Below are 18,809 nucleotides of genomic sequence, written 5' to 3'. Positions count from 1 at the left end.
CGTAAGATTCAAACTGTTTTCTGACTTCTTACTTAATAGAAGTGGATACTGTTGCCTAATTTGAACACTGTTTGGTTATGGAGAAGTGATTATAAATTGCATCTCACGTCAACCCCATGTAATTCACTTGAGCTTTTTGTAAATCATGAAGACTGGCACGGATGGAATCTGTCATTTTGTTCTCCCACTGAAGTACACCTAAGTCTCGTTCAATTGCATGAGAAGCACTTATCTTACAAGAGGGAAAAATCAAACCCTGATGAAAGCTGGCTATCAGCCTGATGAAGAAGAGTGATTGGGTGTTGTTTTTTTTTTTAACACTGCTGCCAGGATAAATAGATTCTAAAAATACTGTTAAGAATTCACATAGTGAAAGCCTAAGTAGAATTTTGCTATATGCAACTGTCAGACTAATGGAAATATTTGCATTTGGAAAAATGCGTATTTGCTCGTGTACCTGGGATTTTTTGGAAAAGTACATCTTGAAGTACAAATAAATACCCAGTGGTAAGTTGCCTCTTAATGCAGAGGTTTGAGAGATTTCCTTAGTAAAAATGAAAGAAATGTCTGTAATATGTATCCTTTCGCTACTGGATGCCGCTTTCAGACCTAATATGAGAAAACTGATTTGTCTGTTGGTTTTTGTTCTTTTTTTTTTCTTTCCAAGCTCCAAAATCTCCTTCAGAAAAGACTCGGTATGATACATCACTTGGCCTCCTTACAAAGAAGTTCATTCAGTTGCTGAGCCAATCTCCTGACGGAGTTTTAGATTTGAACAGAGCGGCGGAGGTCCTCAAGGTGCAAAAAAGGAGGATTTACGATATCACCAATGTACTGGAAGGCATCCATCTCATTAAGAAAAAATCCAAAAACAACATTCAGTGGATGTGAGTATTCACTATCCTTTTCCATTCCTCCTGGCTGGTTTCACTGTTACGGGGTAGCGGCGCTTCTCCCACCTTCCATTATAGCCCTTTGCTCCAAGCAGTCATCCAGAATGTCTTCTATCAGAATAAATCTTTTTCAGTTAATTAAGGCAGATTTTCAGTTTATAAGTAGTGTTTGTCAGGGAAATTATAAATCCACATTTTGTCTGAAAGCTGGATTAACTGATCTGTTTCTGCAGGTGGAAGAAGTTTTTATGTACTCATCTTTACCTACTGTCTTCCTCATTCTTTTTCAGGGTGTGGTTAGAGGATAGGGGTGGTAGAAGCAAGACTTTGTAACTGCTTAACAATATCCAAGTTTTCCATCTTGCTGGTGGTTCCAAAACATGTTGTCAAAATAACAAGATTATTTTTCTGGAAAGTGTAGTTTGTGTTGATACACAATGGGCGGATTTAGGGGAAAAAGACAAAGAAATTGATTTGCAGTGCATAACTCTGCTTTTTCATTTTCCTGTGGCATAGGGTCTAGTTTTACGAATGTTCAAATGGTGTCTTTGTTCTTTGGATTCATAGGGGCTGCAGTCTGTCAGAGGATGGTGGCATGATGGCACAGCGTCAAGGCCTCACGAAGGAGGTGACTGAACTGACTCAGGAAGAGAAGAAACTGGATGAGCTAATCCAAAGCTGCACACTGGACCTGAAGCTGCTAACAGAGGACTCAGAGAATCAGAGATATCCTTTTTGCCAAAACCTCAACTAGGATCAGTTTCCTTGCTGTTCCTTTAATACCAGAAGAATTCTTCCCAGTAACATGATACAAACCATCAGATAATTCTGCCACAGGTTGGCTAACTGGTTTTAGTGTATTTTTATCTAAAAGTTACTTAAACCACACTTGCACCTGTAATACTTCAGAAATGCCAACCAAAAAAAGCGATATATGAAGTAGCCTATAACATCCATGTTCTCCTAAAGCAGAACCAAGAATTTAGCTGATTGATCAGTGACAACATCCAAACCCCGGTAGTTTTTAGACTGTTTTCAGCCTAGACCATATCCCGTTCTGTGTGTGTAAAAGGTGGGGAGACGAAGCCTTTACAAGTTAACAGTTGTGTGTTTCCATGAGTGTACACTCACTGTGCAATGCATTTATTGCATTAAACTGTTTTTGTACATTAGAGGCACAGAGTGGGAAAAAATAAGAGTTGAGAGTCAGTTTAATATGAAGCTTGCAAAAAAAATTTCAAATTTCTCTGATTCAAGAATCTACAATAAAATATATATAAAGGTTTTATGAACTCTCAGTGTCTATTTTAGACTGAATTATTTAATGTAATAGCAATGCTCAATTGCATAAGGCTCATGTGACTTCTGGTATTTTGTCTGCTAAAACCTCTTGTAATTAAGCACTTCTCATTTTCAATAGATTTCCCACCTACTAGCAACAGAGAATATTTTAATGAATACTGATATGAAAGATTTTATTACTTTAAATACCATTTCTTAAAGACCATCTAATTAACTGGGCTTATTCTTAGGAAATCAGTATGGGAGCATCAATAGAAAGTAATACGAACAATGTAGATACTGTTTTTTGATTATGCTTACATCTCAAAATGCACATGAAAGCAAGATTGCCAAGAGGCCTAGGGAATAGAGTCAGCACTGTCCTCAGACAAAAGCTTGGTCAACATGGAGATTTAAGTGTGACAACACTGAGTATTATCATTCCCTGTTCTTTCAATCACTGGCTGGGTAGAGACCCTTGCACTTCATCCTCTGGGGAGCCAGCAGCTGGGTGAGGAAAGATCACCGTGGGCATTAGCGTGTAGGAGAGTGTAGTCTCCAGAATCCTTCTGTGACTCTAAGTTTACCAATAATACTAACAATTAGTGAGGAAGGGAAGCAAAAATGTTAAACTTGAGGGTGGATCTGATTGCATCTCTGTGCCGCCTTTAGCTTATATCATTGAAGCCATGGGATTGCTTAATGACTGCTTCACCTCTACAGACAGAGTTTCTGCTTCTGCAGATGTTTTCTTTTTCCGTGTGATTAGGTAGGGCCAAAACATTGTTTTGTGCTTTTGTGCTTTTCAATCTCTCTTTATAAACAAAGTCAGAAAGTAACTGATTGTGACTTTGTTTTGGTATGTGACCAGCATTAGCTTGGGGACCTGTTGGTTACGGCACTGGAGATTGTTGTTATATCTGAAAAACATGCAATCCTTTCCTTTGTTCATATCTTGACAGGCACTGTTTTGGTAACTTGTAGTATGCCATTTCCATGAAAAGAGGCCTGTCATTTTGCCTCCTGACCTGTTACTTTGCATTTGGTCCAGTGTAGATGTGAGATGTTTTGGTGTGTTGAGCTTGGGCAGTTTGTCTTGCTGTGCAGAAACAGTACACGTGTACCAAAATCTTTCACGTTTATGCTCAGAAATTATAATGGTAAATTAGACTCCTTTGCTATGTTGTAAACGTTATGCTTGATAACTCACTGATGACAAAAATAAAGAGCTGGCAGTCCTTATGTGTAATGACTGTAGTTTGCTGTTCTGAGCACTCAGTTGCACAGACCAGTGACTCAGACACCACTGTTCAGTAATGCACCAAAATGCTCATGAGTTTGAACAAATCCATGATAAGCAGCAAAATATTCACGTCCATCCCATGTTTATGCAGAAATCAACTCTCTGCGCTGAGAGGTTGTTCAGTGTAGTTGTTTAAATAATTCTCTAAAGCAATTGGGCTACCTACATAAACATTTACCTAAAAAACTAGCTGAAGTGAAATTTTAAATGGTCTCATTGATGACTTCAAAAACATGTTGCATGTGTGCATCTATAACACACATCTGTAAATTTCTTTACACTTTTCTGTGATTTCCAGCTCTGTGCATTTTGGTTGCAAGTGTGTAAAAATTCTTCTTCACTCAGACTATCAGTAATTGCAGGTGGCTGAGCTTTAGCTTATATACTTCTATGCACATGAAGAAGAGATAGAAGCAGTCAGAATGTAGAACTGCTGTTGTCACTCAGCAGTGGCCCCAGCTGTTAGATGGAAGTTCTCACACAGTAGTGTTGCAACCAGTGCAGAGAACAGGAAACTTGGGGCTGAGAGTAATTTAGCTGTGAGAAAGTGGAAAAATAGTTCAAAAATCTTACCTTTTCTAATAGGCTAAACGTATTGTCATCTGGGTTGGAAAATTCCTTAATGTGATTACATTAGCTTATGTGACATACCAAGATATTCGAAAAATTAGTGGCCTTAAAGACCAAACTGTTATAGTTGTGAAAGCTCCTCCAGAAACAAGACTTGAAGTGCCTGACCCAGTGGAGGTAAGGAGAACATGAGTAATTCTGCCAGGCTATACATCGTTTTCCTATACGTGAAGAAAATGTACTCTGACTTCTACTGTGGAAACTGGTGCCCAAGTTGGATTCTGTTGGCATACAATTCCATACTCATCTGTCTTAAAAACTTCAGGTGTTTTTTAAAAAAGGGGAATCTTTAACAATCATTTTGCACAAAGTAATCTTTATTTGATCTTTTTTCTCTTAGTTCCAGCCTTTCCTTCAGAATAATCCATGCTATTTACACCTTACTCTCTTTTGCCATTCTTTATGTAAAAAAACGAGCTCTTCTTCGGTGGTTGAAAATTCCTGTAAAATCTTTCCCTCAAGGATTTTGACTATTATTTTTCTAGCTTTAAGCACTTTTAGTCTTAAAGTTCATGGATAACTCAAAGCCTTAAACATCTCAGTGTCTTGTATTACGGATATCCTGATCAGAAGAGAAACGTTTTCATGTAGCATTCTCTTTTCTGAAGTATTAAAGTTATTGTTGAAGCTTGTGTTTCATTCCTAGAATCTTCTCTGACCTTTCCTTCTTCCATCATCATCTCTATTGAAATTTATTTTAACACATCTATGTAAAATGTCTTACATTCTGCTAGCACACTTTTGTTTATTACTGTAAAATGTGTAGAGGTTGGGCGCTTCCTTTTCTATTTAAAGAACTTCAGAAGCTGCCTGTGTTCATCTCTATCTCTCCTCTGTTGCCCCTTGCTGCTTAAGCCACAATCTATCTCTGAGTGCCAGCTTTTGTCTATAGGACATCTGGTTCTTGCTCTTTTTCCTCCTTTTCTTTTTTTATTTCAGGTAGATATCTAGGGTGAATTAGTCGCTTCTCGCTTCCTTTCTCTGATGTCACAATTACAGAGAAAAATGCTTCAGATGACTTTGCTTTGAAGATATCCTCAGGAAGCAGCTTCATGTCATTTCTCTCATGTCTTATGAATGATATGATTCAGCTGCTCCTGAGATTTTAGCTCTTGGTGGCAAAAGTATGCTGCTTTACAGTTCCCATTAAACATGGCAGACCCATGTGTACCGGGCAAATGTAAATGCTCTGCATGAGCCACAGCTTTAGAGAGTCAAAAAACATCTTATTTCTTCACTCAGAGAGCATTTAGAGATGAGGCTAAAACATGAAATCCTCCGTGCTGTGTACATTCCCCTGTGTTATTCCTTTGTCACTGACATTGGGCTGGTTCCATGAGCCCTGAGCTACCTGCTCCTGGGCAGGCAGGAACAGGCTCCATGCTGTCACTTCTCTTACCAGGGTTCTTCTTCACTTGTGTAGGCTCGTTATGGTTTCCATCTTTTCCTTTTTTCCTGTCACTGTCCTTAACTTCCTCTGTGAATGCAGATGTAGGTTTGGGAAGAAAAAAAAAATTGCTACAGTGAGGAAGGGATATTTTTTATCAGTACGTATGTATGTCTGTATAGGATTCTGTTTCTTTCCCCTAGGCATTACACTTTTACATTTTTGAGTGAAATCAAACAGGTAAAGAGAGATGCACACTGTGATTAAAACTAGTACCTAGACCTCCCTTATCCTATATACACAGCTCACTCATTTGATTTTTCAGGCACCAGAAATCCTATTTATTTCTCTCATTTGCAGTTATATTTCAGTGACTTTTTTTGCATACTTCAGTCACCCAATTGTATGTTCTCCAACTCCTGCTCTCCCCATCTTCTTGCTCTCTAATTACCTACAGCATGACTCTAAATATTCCTAGCTGTTATCTGTGCCCTGAGGTATCCCTGTTTTGTTCTCGTTCTCTGTATTTGAAATGCTGCCTACAGTGCCATATAACTGCCAAAGCGTAAATAACATGAAGAACATTTTGTCAAAGTACACAATAAAATGCATTTTAAATAAGCCTGCCAAGAAGTATACAACATCTGAATTCATGGTTGTTTATCAATGTAATACAGCCACAGCAGGCTTATATTTAACCAGAGGCATTTATTATTTTTCCCTCATTACACTATGAAAAACTTTGGAGATTTTCTGTCTGTCTGCAATATGCCACCTTGCTTTATTGCATCAGTGTGTGAAAGCTAAGAAAACTTCTTGAAATGAAGTAAGAGATCCTCCCTTCAGGAACATCTTTAAAACTAGACTTGCTTCCTTTGCTTCTTTGAGGGGGGAGCAGAAGTACATTTGTAAACAGGCTTTGTTGATGAAAATGCCTTTGTTGTTGTTTGGAAAAACATCCCCCAGTGAACAGGTGAACTTTCAGCAATTTGATTTCAGTGTCAGTCAGTACCAAAGGTACATCCAATGTTAGTGTTATAAATAATGACTTGGATACCACAGTTCTGTTCCACCAGAATACTGCAGGTTATAATGGGCGTTAGAAAACGTTGGGAGTTCAGTCCTTTATAACTCTCTGGTTATGATACAACACACGATGGACTTCTCTTATTTTGTGTGCTCTCTGTTAGTGCACAAATCTCAGAAGTCTTTCATGTCTTCACTGTTGTATGGTTAACTTCAGATTTTTTTTTTTTTTGATTAAAAAACCCACACATTCAAACGCTTTGTTACTCGTTCCCCCTTAAGAACTTACTGTGAGTTTCAATGTTCTGTGGTGTTCATTACTGTAACGTCTTCCCGACATTTGTTCTGTTAGCAGAGTGCATTGATACATTTATCGAGTACTCAAGGACCTATTGAAGTTTATCTGTGCCCAGAGGAAAACGATGCTCTCAGTCCAATGAAAACCTATAGTCAGGATCACAATGGAAACATTTCCAAAACCATTTCCAAAGGTAAAATGATTGCTTTCTATTACTAAAAGTCTTTCTTCATGCTTTATACAAGATTTTTATATTTTTTACTTCCACTACCCAGCTCTTATTTTTTTGGCTTCAATTTTCAAAGAAGTGAAAAGCTAAGGTATCCATTTTCCACTATGTCCTTCTGATGTATATTCAGGGGAAAACGCTTCCTCTCTCCATCAAGTGTTTAAAATAAGTGTCGTATTTGCATACGATATGGAGCTGTGTAAGCAAAGTTTGTGACAGACTGGAAAAAAAGAATTGTTCCTGCAATATTTTCAAACAGGATGGCTGCAGCAGAGATTAATCTCAACACCAGACAAAGATCTCTGTGTACTGGTATATAGAGCTGCGCAGTGTCACTGATGACATCTGTTGTGTAGAAGGGTTGCACTTTGAAGTACTTCAGGTTTGTGAGCTCAAAAAAACCTCAAAAATTGTCATTTTTCATTCATTTTATTCAGTAGTTGTTTAGATCTTGGATTTTTTTTTTTTTTTGACTGGAAAAATCAGTGGTGATAGAAACATGAGACTTTCTGAGAAGCCCTTTGTAACATATCAAAAACAGGCTAGAAATTAGCTGAACTTGAGGTAATTTTTTGCTTAAATAATTGTTTATGAAAGGCTCTTACACAGTTGTTAGTTTGTGTCATCCAGGTCTAATAGTTGCAATAGGGTTCAATGTATCGCCTTTTATTTTTCCCCCCTTCTACAGAAGTGGCTTCTGTTAACTCAGGACAAGGTGACTGCTCAGTAAATATGGCAACAATCTCTCCATTGGCTTCTCCAGCCAACCTTCTACAGCAGACCGAGGACCAAATTCCCTCAAACTTTGAAGGACCATTTGTGAATTTGCTGCCTCCTCTGCTTCAGGAAGATTATTTGCTGAGCCTTGGGGATGAAGAAGGCATCAGCGACCTCTTTGATGCTTATGATTTAGAGAAACTTCCTTCGTTGGTGGATGAATTTATATACAGCTGATTCTCTTAAATGAAGTGCGTATCTAAGTCATGTTTTTTAATGGAATTGGAACATGTCCATTCATTCTGTTGTCCCCTGCTTACCATAAAATAGCATTATTGAATAAACTAGGCTCTTGAACGCTGCTGATATTTTAATGAAATTCTCCCTAGAATACTACAAGAAGGTCTTCTCCTTGACCCTAAGCTCCAGTGCCTTGCGAGTCAGCAAGGGCGAGCAGGTGACCATAGAAGTTCTGTATTCACACTCCCCCAGTCTCTGCTTTCCATGACAAGTGGGTTAATGGAGAAGGGCTCAATGAACTGGCTTAGTCGCAAATAACAGTTTTATAATAGTATTTCAGGTCGTGCCTTCTGCAGAGAATGCATGTCTTTTGAGTGTCACAACATGGATTGTAACTGCAGTAAACATAAATATGAAGTAATGCAGAAGTGTGAATTGAGCTTCTTCAGCTACTTGTGGGAATGTTTAAATTGCTGTCATAATGCTCGTTTTGAGCTGCATATATGTCTCATTATGAGGTCAAATACTTATGTCCTTAAAAGCTTTTAATAAAAAATACACTGTAAATGTAGTGTATATTGCGAATATTGAAAAGTATGAAGTTCTGCCACTTCTCGTAGTAATCACAGATTTTTAAAAATGCTTGTGTGTGTGTGTGAAAGTAGTTTCTGTTGGTTGGTTGGTTTTTTTTAACTAGAACGAAGATGCACAGTTCAATTTCACTGCCCCCAGTGTGCATTAGAACTGGTACATAATTTTTTGTGGTACTAAGTGGGGCTTTGTGTTAAGTGCCTACTAGAGATGCACTGTGGGTTTTTCCCTCTATGGAAAACACTTATGCCAAGCTTTGTTCAATATATCATATTTATCTCAGTGGGTTTGCTTCCTCTGCTTCCAGCTTTTTATAATTCTCTTCGCCAGCAAAATGGAACTATTTTTTTTTTGTTTGTTTTTCCAAAGTACATAATTGTAAGTACCACATCAACTGAATTGCATTTATTTTTTGAAGATCTTTGGTAGAATAGTATAATACCAATATTTATTTTTCTGAAAGTGAGAGGAATTCTAAGAAGTCTTACTTTTTTTTTTTTTTTTTTTGAGTGTAAAGTATTTTGCCATGTTCTGGGCTAAATTAATGTCGATTAGATTATGCCCATGTAATCCTTTTGTTTGCATTATTGTGCTTATCTGACATATTCAGAAAATTAGTACTATTTGTACTGTAGTAGAATATTACGTACGCAGGTATTCTGGTACCATTGAGTTGCTGCTATGAAAGCTCACACATGAAAAGGCAAGAAGTCACAGTACTAAAAAAAAACTATATGACTGTGTGAGTTTTGGGATATAACAAATGTATAAAGGGCAACACGTAAAGAACTGTTAAACAGTGTTAAGTGTGTGTTTATATGTACAAATGTGTGCATAGATCATTCAGCAGTTGTATTTAAGTTGATATATGTTTCAACTCACACTTTAGTTATCTAGCAGTTTTGTATAATAGAATTAACTTGTAAACACTGCCAGAATATTTTTTAGCTGGTTTGTAATTTTTTAAGAGTTTTTTTAGATGTGGATCTGTAAATAAAATTGTAGTATTTAAAGTTTCCGTCTTGTGGAAGAGGAAAGTAAAAGTTGTGTGAGCATGAAGATTTGTGAGACAAAGGGGCACTTTTGAGGGGGGAAGAGAAAATGAAGACTAATGCAGACCATCTCTTTATGTACAAATTGAACACTTGTCCCAATGTGCGTGGGCAAAATACTAATCTAATTTAGCTTTGCATTGTATGCTAGTTTTAAAAAATTCTGTAAAATACTGTAAAAAAAAAAAAAAAAAAAAGGAAAAAATACAACAACAAAAAAAAGCTTTTATGGTAAGTTTTGTAAATAGATTTATTAAAGGATAACCTGTTCTCTAGCTGTGATCTTACCACTTCAAATGGATGTAATTTGAATAAATTTTGTATGGTAATGAATCAATAAAAAGGATTTTTTAAAGAGTTTAGATTTGTGTACTGCTTTTTAAAATTATTTTTGGTGCCTCTTGGGCTTCTTAGTGGAAACTAGCTGATCACAGTGTTATTAGTAGTGCTTCTCATACTCTTTTGGCATCAGCTATATTGCAATTCTATTTGTTTTTAATTATACTACCAAGTTATGTTTTTTGTTTGTTTGTTTGTTTTTTGTTTTAAGCCAGAGTGAAACAAAAAAAAAAGATGCAAGATACATAGCAGGAGATCCAGAAAGTGGAATACCATAGGTTTACTTTCTTCGATTCCCTCCCCCTAAATTATGAACAGACTTTTTGGACACTTCAAAGCATGGTGATTCTAGGATTAAGTAGCATGAAAGAAATTGTTGAGGATGTTAGCTTTCCTCCTGTCAGTTTTCCAGAAGTGTCCTAATTGTAGCTTTGAAAAAAAAAGGAGTTTTATTTACCTGTGAGTCACCTCCAACACTCTCATAAACCAGATGCACATTTACAAACTTGTTCTCCCTTTCTGGTCCTGGTGCTACACCTTTCTAGATGCACTGTCAATGAACTATTAAAAGACAAAAAATATCAGGATAATGAAATGACAGTAGCATGTATGTTTGCTTAAATACAGCATTTCTGAGCAAGTCATGTATTTTCTTCCTTGTGTGCAAGGGGAAGGCAACAATTTTATCTCTTTACCTATGTGTTCGACAATCTCCATACATACTAATAAGGAAGGGATGATTACAGAGAAGGTCCTCTGTTCTTCTGAATTCCCAAGAAATAATAATAGGCCTAGAGTACTGTTTTCTCTGAGCTCCACTTACAGTAGTAATTACGATAAATGTCCTCTTTCTATCCTGTTTGTCGTAGTTTCCAGACCTATTCTCAGTTTCTGTTGTACAGCTGCTGTGAGCATTTTAAAATTTTTCCCTGGTGTCTGCTTCTGATTGCCATTTTTCTCATCACTCTCTCTCCTTTTGACTTTGCTTTCTGCATCTGTTTTATAGACTTGGGATGCACTGAAGCTGCAGGTAAAAAAAAAAAAAACCACAGTTGACACATTTTTCTGCTGCCCTGAGCTAGCACAGTATGCCTCAATGTTACTCAGCATGCAAATATTCATTTCAAGTAGGCATTATTGTGGCCGATGAGTGCTGCATTTCTTGGCTGCTGGCAAACGGGAGAAGGATTCTACAACATTTGTCAAAACTAGACCGACTGATAGGCAACAACAGCACCCCTTACAGAGGATTTAAATGCCCTTGAACCTAAAGTGAGAATTCCATCTAACAGGAGAAAAAAAATGGCATTGCTGTCAATTCCAAGTGGCACTGAGTGCTGCTGACACACAAGGAGCTATATTCACCTGAACTGCAGGAATGAAGAAAGAAATCTAATTTCTTGTATCTAACTTTAGAACTCGTGTTTTCTTCCCTGCCTGCCTTCCTACCTTCTCTACTACCCAGAAGTGCACATCAGTTATCAGATAATAAGTTTGTTACCAAAATTTGGGTCCTCAGTCAGCCAGCAGGCTGTTTCCCTTTCATAAGGCTGTTAAGCAAGATCTTCTAGAAAAACAGGATTTATCATCTGCTAACTGAAGGACAGTACCGGGTCTTGCACTGCCAGCTGCTGCCTCTTCAAAAGTAATCTTCCTAGGTAGATATAGCAAAGCATCCTTCTTGCAGTCACCCGCTTCCTTTGCCACCTGTTGAAGCATTACCACAGACTCTGTGCAGGTTGGTAGTTTTTCATGAATTTGTTACAAAGCACTTCAGACTCGTGAACTTCAGAAGCACAGGGTTCCCTCCATGTTGTGGCTACATCCTAGGATGCCACAGGACTGTGCCGGCACAGAAACTGCCTAATATTATGAATTCCTGGCAGCAGGACAAAGTAAGAGCTCTGCTATATCATGCTGAAACTGACCAGCATGGCCTATTTATGTCACCAGGTATGGGACCTGTGTACAGCTGCTGTTACTGCTTCCTGGGAGCTGTTCTTGGACCTACCTCCCCTTACCATGTGCTGTTCTGTCAATCTTGGCCCTCTGGAGATTTTAGGTAGGTCTCACAGGCTATCTGTGCTCTAGTCCTCAAGTCAGCCATAGAACAGTACTGATGTTTGCCTAGTTTTGCTTAACCAGAGGGGTAACACTTGGCTGGTCAGGTCACTGCGGGGTAGCACAGCGCTCCCAGAACAAAGTTTAATTCACTGAGTGGAAATGAAATAATAAAAAGAAACAAACAAACAAAAAAAATGAACACAGAAAACTGAAAAGGGAAGAACATCATTAACCTAATAAGGAAACAGTTAAAGTACTAACACTGGCAATGCATATATCTATGCAGACAGGTATGGATGTGTGTAGCTATGTATACAGCTACTTGGACATACCAAGGACTACTTAGGCTGTACTATGAAGGAGGATGTTTAAAACAGATGAATGCGCCTCTGGATTTTAAAATGTTTTTCTTCCATTCTGTTCTGGGTAAAAATGCCACAGAACCAATGAATTACACCTCACTGTCCCTCCCACTGACAACACCTCTGAAATACTCCAGCACTTAAACAAGGAGCAATCAGAAAGGTGAGTGCACACAAAGCTGTAACAATGGCCATGGTGGTTTTAATAGCACTCAGTCCTGCCTAGAATTGCCTGTTCTTGAAGGCTGGTTTAAATGAAGCACTTGTTTCTTACCGTCTCAATTTTCCTCTTCAAATCTCTCCCATTCCTTTGTTCATGTTGTTATCACTGTGGTGGTTTTTTTTTTTTTTTTTGGTGGTGGTTTTTTTTTTTTTTTTGGCTCGACATTATGGCCAGATAAGTGTGACATAAAATAAGCACCGTTTTTAAGGAATAAGAGGAGGAAAGGAAGAGATATTTGCGGTGAGAAGCTGCCAAGTTTTATCTGCCAGGAGACCAATGGGCCTATTATGGAACACACTCGCGGCTTTCATCGCCTTTCCCTCCGGCCTCAGGGAGGCTGCAGCCTGCTCTGTGGAGGGCAAAACAAAGATTCCGGCGGCTCCTTCTGAAAAGGAGCAGCTTCGTGTTTAAAACACGGATGCAAGAATGGTCCAAAGCAGGCTAGCCCAAAATAAAACAGAAAGTTAAGGATGCGCAATAGGTAATTTTTTGGGGGTAGCTTTACAGTACAGCTCCGTGCAGAGCAGGTGCGTCGGAACCCGGCTGCCTTGAGGGGACGCCTGCCTTGCTTCAGCCTCACCGCGCCCGCTACAGGCGGGGCACCTGCTTAGCCCTCGAAGTTCGGTTCGGCTCAGGCAGAACCTCCTCCCACTCTCTTCTGTGAAGGCCGCGCGAGGTGACAACCCTAGCAACCAGTACCCCAGCGCGGCCCTCTCGCTTTGAACTCTTTTGCCCGCTGCCGGCCGCCGTAGCGGTCCTGCCCCGCGCGCGTGCGGAAGGCGGGGCGGCTCGGGCCATGATGGCGCCGTGTGTCTGAGGCGCTGCACGTCAGGTGGAGGTGAGTGTTGCGCTGCCCGCGAAGCCGTACGGCCGCTGGCGATGGTAGCCGCCGGGAAGCGCGGCCGGTGCGGCCTGCCTCTGCTTGGTGCCGGGGGCCCGCTGCCAACCCTGTGGCGAGGAGGAACCTCCGGTCCCCGAGCTCGTCTGGGGGGCTCGCCCGGCACTGGGCCGGTTTGCGTTAGCAGCACCGTTTTTTTTTTCCTCTCGTGGTAAGTGCGGGGGTCAGCTCGGATCTGCACCCGAGGCACCTGTTGGTACAGAGGGGACAGAGCAGGGCCCTCTGCCTGAGGCGTGGAGGGTTCTCTGTGGAAAGAGTCATTGAAGTGAGGGCATTGGAAGGCACCGCTAGAGAAGACCGGGCACTGGGACTGCTTTTCGTTTGTTCCCGCTCTGCTTCTGAAGACACGTGTGGAGTCCAGTAGGTAACAGTTGGCAATACAGGAGGAGGAGTGTATTTACTTTTAAACAATATTGATTCTTAATTTGGTCTCAGTGTGTCAGATTAGTTGTTGGAATCTGTGCTTGTTTCTTTTCTACAGGAAAGAAGAAGGGGACAGACTCCTGAGCAGGGTCTGTGGTGACAGAACAAGGGGAAATGGCTACGAACTCAGGGATGGTTGGTTTAGGTTAGGTAGATGGAAAAAATCTGCAGTGAGGGTGCTGAGGCTCTGGAACAGGTTACTGAGTGTTGTGGTTGATGCCCCGTCCCTGGAGGCTCTCAAGGCGAGGCTGGATAAGGCCCTGGGCAACCTGGTCTAGCTGTAGTGTCCCTGTTCATTGCAGGGGACTTGGACTAGATGGCCTTCAGAGACACCTTGCAACTCTAAGGTTTCTATGGTTCCATAAGAGATCTCGAGCATGCATACAGAGATTGTACAGGGAGCAGGTAATCTGCTCTAACAAAACTTTGTGTCTCTAATAATACTAAAACCTGTGAATGCCTTTAGCTAAGATGTACTGTTTGCCAAACTCTTGAAGGAATTAAGCTTATGACACTGGGTTCTTGTCAGTCTGCCCCTTCCCTCTTGTAATTCCACATGTTACCATCTTGTTTGAAGACTTAAAAATCTGGAATAAGAGAACCCAAAAGAACGTAAGTACATTGGATTAGCACGGAATCAGGACTATAACATTAGAACATCAAATGTCGTGCCTCTGCAAAGGGTAGGATAGGGAGTGTGTGGCTCCTGCTCCAGTTTGCCAGTGGCTGTGCCCCATCTCGGCTTTCTGGCAGGTCAGAGCAGGAGACAGATGGAAGTAGGAGTGCTTGATCAACAGTGACTGCAACACATGGGGCTTTCTGTCCATGAGTTCCTCTCGTTTATGCTGTATCACTTTTTTTTTTCCCCCCCTCCCCAGGATTATTGTCCAGAAGAGTTTACACCTTGCTTAAAAAGGTATGAATTTTAATTTGGCTGTGTTCTTTCTTCTATGGGCCTCTGAACTAAATCAGGCTTATTTTGTGAGCTGTTACATTATATAGTTATGTTTCTAGAAGAGAGCAGGGAAAAAAAATGAACCCAGTAACCCAAACCTTTTTTTCCTTTCCTGTGTTTAGTTAATTGTATTACATACAAATATGAACTGTTAGTGATATAAATCAGCGTAAGAGATATCACTTTTTTTTTTCCCTCTGTTAATAATGTGCAACATCATAAGCTGGAGTGAGGGTAGATGTTTATGTGGGGTTTGCCTTGGGTGGGGGGGGGCTTTTATACGTTGGGATGAAGCAGCATCTGAGCAGTTATGCTGTGCTGTTTGTTACGTACTGAGTGAATTTACCTCTTGAGTTTTTTTTCATTTTTAGTGCATGCATTTCTGTGTAAAGCCCTGCTAAAGCCTGAAAAATCTCCCCTCAGTGCTCTTTGCACCAGAACAACAAATTCATAGTGAAGGCTTAGGAGTAGCTTTTTATATCCTGTTTCTTTTTGAGGAGCCAAATAATTACCTCCCATCTCTTTCTCTGTTCCCGTAAGATCATTTAAAAAGCATGTAACTGACTTCTTCACTTGTATTTCAGTATAGCTTCTTAAAGGATGTTTAGTTTTTTAGATGAAATCTTGTTTTCCCTCTATTTCTACGTTTTTCTGGACAAAATAGTGATAGGAGCTTTAGTTAAATCCTATTTGCATTCAATTTAGCATTTGATATTGAAGCAGAGAATTTCAGTTTATTCCTTTTAAAAGTAATGTTCTTTAAAAGTGTATATTATTGTCATTAAGTATTTGCCCAGAGATACAGTCTGCATGTGCCTAGGTGAGAATACGGAATGAATTTGGAAGCCAGTTGATCTCTGAAGTTAGGTTTTAGCTAAGCAGTAACTTCTATATTATTTGCCCCATTTCCATTCTGTCGTCTTGTTTAAACGTCTGCTATGAACAGTGCTTGTAGAGTAGAACAGTGACTTATTTCTTTAGCTGGATGTCTGTACTTTAATGGCTATGCTTCTCAGTAATGTTAACCCCCCAGAATTCTATGCTCTTATGGTTGTTCTGCATGGGAATTCTTTCAATTATTTTTTACAGTAATTATTTGTTCCAATATTCATTATTGCTGGACTTGTCGTTACTTCTTCTCTTTATATTTTGCTGCGTTTATGTAAAGATCCTGGGACTTTTGTTCTACATGAATGTTAAATAGTTAGGATGCATTTGACATTAAGATACTTCTTTGTGATATCAGTATACTCTTTTTAAAGTTAAACGTAGAGGATTAATGGTTCAGGTTGTGTGAAGTTTTGTCTAGAAGTATATCTTGCAAGACTGACAAAAGCACTCATACTGGAAAAATGTACAGATCTCTTCACATCTTCTGTTCTTGAGTTATTTAACTGCAAAACCTGTGTGTATCTTATAGGCCCGTAACTTGAATTTTCAGATTCCAAAATCAGTTTCTAAAGAAGTAAAAGCCTTGCTTGTCTTGTGTCACACTGTCTACTAGAACATGAAATGCCTTTGTGCAATTTCATAAGTGAACTGATTTCTTGAAACACGTGCTAGACAAGGTTTGCAATGGTAAATCAGCCTTCATTCTGATTAAGAATTAATTGTGGTGTGTAATTAAGGCAGAATTTTTTTTTTGTAGCCTACATTAACAGATCACCTTTCTTTCTTTTTGAAAAATGATCTCGATCTTGAGGTTTCCTAGGAGATATGTGTATTTGTATAGATATACATGTAGACATGTATACATCTGTGCAATACCTTCACCAATGATAAGGTGCGAAAGTTCCAAATAATTTACTTTCTTGTGGAAAATACAATAAATTTTAATGGTGTTATAACATACTGTAGTCAGATAACAATATCTTATATTTACTGGGTGTAGTTGTTTAACATCCTGCACCTGAAGACAGAAGTTTTGATATTTGCCGTATGGCTGAATGATTGAATTCAAATGTAAGGCCTGTGGGGTTAGGATTTTTAGGAATAGTTCATTGTTTTGTATTCTCATGCGTTATGAAGACATATTGAGCTACCGTGCACCTATTTTCAGCACCCACATAAAAGGCCCACAACAGTCTATGATGCAGCCATGCAACACTGTCTGCAGTTCTGGTGTGATGTGATTAAAGTATCTCTCACAGATAACAGGAACTCAGTGTGTTGTGATGCCTGGTGTGTATGGGAACTGTTGAGTCATGGCCTGAACCTCTGACTCATCACCTGAGGCAAGCACTGAGTCAGCTGTGGGAACATAGGTGAAGGCAATTCACCTGTGTGACCGGAAGGGGTGGAGCCTGGCTGCACCTCTCCTAGACCCTGTTTAAGGGCTGACTGCCAATTGGGATGGGTCTCTTTCTGGAGATCCCTCCCTTTGGATTTTTCTACTGCAAGCCTAGGGAAGGGCTGAGCATTTCATTTGTCTTTGATTATCTCTTTTCACCGCGATGATCTTTCTAATTATAAAACCTGTAAAATACCATCCTAACTACGCCACTCTGCTAACTGTACATTTGTTGATTGTACACTGGTGTGATTAAGAACACTAGTATCTTGCATATCTGTTGTCAGAGAAGTTGCAGGCTTTTTGAATTAGAAGATACAGATTTTAAGAAACAAGCAAATTTCCCCCCAAAACTAAACAAGAACTTGGCTTTTGTAGGTTTCTCCCTGCCTGAAGGATCTTGGGAGAAGACAGCGTCAGAAAATAACTTGGGATAATTGATTGTCTTTGTGTGCTGAATATCCCTTGCGTATATGCTGTATTTCAGGTATATGGCTTTGCATTCAAATACTCGCTAATTCTAGTCTAATCTAATGTTTCTCAGAGATGCCTGCTGCCTGTGATTCGGTGCTTGAAGATATTGAAGATATTGTGTCAGCACAAGATTTGAAGCCCCGTGATTGGCGATTTGTAAGAAAGAATGTTTTTCCAAAAGTGCGAAAACGCAGTTCACAGCAAAGAGCTCAGACAGACGATGATCCTCCGCATGACAGGTACATTCTACCATTAGGTCTGTCTTGCTTATTTCTTCACTGTCAAATTATGAAAATAAGGTGGAAGTTCCCATTATCTCAAAATATAAAATCCGAATACCTTATAAAAATAAATAGCGTTTGTAAAATATAGCGGTAATGAATAATAAGCCCTTAAGCAAATATCTTTCCTGAGGTTTTTCAGTAGAGATCACTCTTGGGTCAGAGCGATCCCAGATGTGCGTACGGACTGATCACTGAGCCTTCAGCCTTGCAGAGAAGGACTTGGAAGTCCTGGTGAATGAAATGCTGGACGTGAGCCAGCAGTGTGCGCTTGCAGTGCAGAAGGCCAACTGCATCCTGAGCTGCATCAGAAGAGCGGTAGCCAGCAGGGAGATGGAGGTGATCGTCGCCCCTCAGCTCTGCCCGTGTGAGGGCCCCATCTGGAGTACTGCATCCAGGCCTGCGGCCTATAGCACAAGAAAAATATACAGCTCTAGGAACAGGTTGAGAGGAGGGCCACAAAGATGATCAGAGGACTTGAGCACCTCTCCTATGGAGGAAGGCTGAGGGATTTGAGCTTGTTTAATCTGGAGAAGAGAAGGCTCTGAGGAGACCTTGTTGTGGCCTTCCAGTACTGCAAGAGGGCTTATAAGAAGGAGGAAGACTGACTTTTCATACAGTGTGATAGTGATAGGACAGGAGGGAATGGTTTTAAACTAAAACAAGGGAAATTTAGGTTAGATGTTTAGAAGAAATTATTTAGAGGGTGGTGAGGCACTGGAACAGGTTGTTTAGAGAAGCTGTGGATGCCCCATCTGTGGAGGCATTCACAGCCAGGTTGGTTAGGGCCCTGGGCAGCCTGATCTGATGAGTGGCAGTCCTGGGATAGCAAGGGATAGAACTAGATGATCTT

The 18,809-nt window shown here is 39.9% G+C and overlaps 2 protein-coding genes and 1 long non-coding RNA gene across 6 annotated transcripts in view; 2 read left to right on the top strand and 1 right to left on the bottom strand.

Moving 5' to 3' along the window:
- The window catches only part of E2F3 (E2F transcription factor 3), a 43,836-nt gene extending 33,827 nt beyond the window's left edge, over nt 1–10,009 (top strand). For 2 of the 3 annotated variants that reach the window (XM_015275948.4, XM_015275950.4), the window contains exons 3-7: nt 668–887; nt 1,461–1,619; nt 4,110–4,224; nt 6,873–7,011; nt 7,736–10,009. In XM_015275948.4, coding sequence (XP_015131434.1) covers nt 668–887; nt 1,461–1,619; nt 4,110–4,224; nt 6,873–7,011; nt 7,736–8,001 — 899 coding nt within the window. In that variant the 3' untranslated portion in view covers nt 8,002–10,009. The remainder of the gene's footprint in view (nt 1–667; nt 888–1,460; nt 1,620–4,109; nt 4,225–6,872; nt 7,012–7,735) is intronic. The other variant, XM_015275949.4, reaches the window with a different exon arrangement.
- On the bottom strand, nt 4,529–12,190 carry LOC121109769. Its single transcript, XR_005857533.1, has 4 exons — nt 11,998–12,190; nt 10,810–11,010; nt 10,444–10,547; nt 4,529–5,584 (listed from the first exon to the last, which is right to left on the bottom strand). It is a non-coding gene; the product is annotated as an uncharacterized LOC121109769 (long non-coding RNA).
- A 1,219-nt stretch (nt 12,191–13,409) lies between these two features.
- CDKAL1 (CDK5 regulatory subunit associated protein 1 like 1) overlaps nt 13,410–18,809 on the top strand; it is a 376,852-nt gene continuing 371,452 nt past the window's right edge. Inside the window, exons 1-3 of one of the 2 annotated variants that reach the window (XM_004939622.5) lie at nt 13,410–13,473; nt 14,835–14,872; nt 17,746–17,914. In XM_004939622.5, coding sequence (XP_004939679.1) covers nt 17,748–17,914 — 167 coding nt within the window. In that variant the 5' untranslated portion in view covers nt 13,410–13,473; nt 14,835–14,872; nt 17,746–17,747. The remainder of the gene's footprint in view (nt 13,474–14,834; nt 14,873–17,745; nt 17,915–18,809) is intronic. The other variant, XM_418914.8, reaches the window with a different exon arrangement.

Source organism: Gallus gallus, chromosome 2 (assembly GCF_016699485.2).
Source record: "Gallus gallus isolate bGalGal1 chromosome 2, bGalGal1.mat.broiler.GRCg7b, whole genome shotgun sequence".
In the NCBI taxonomy this organism is placed as follows: Eukaryota; Metazoa; Chordata; class Aves; order Galliformes; family Phasianidae; genus Gallus; species Gallus gallus.
This window is presented reverse-complemented; position numbering and strand designations above follow the sequence as displayed.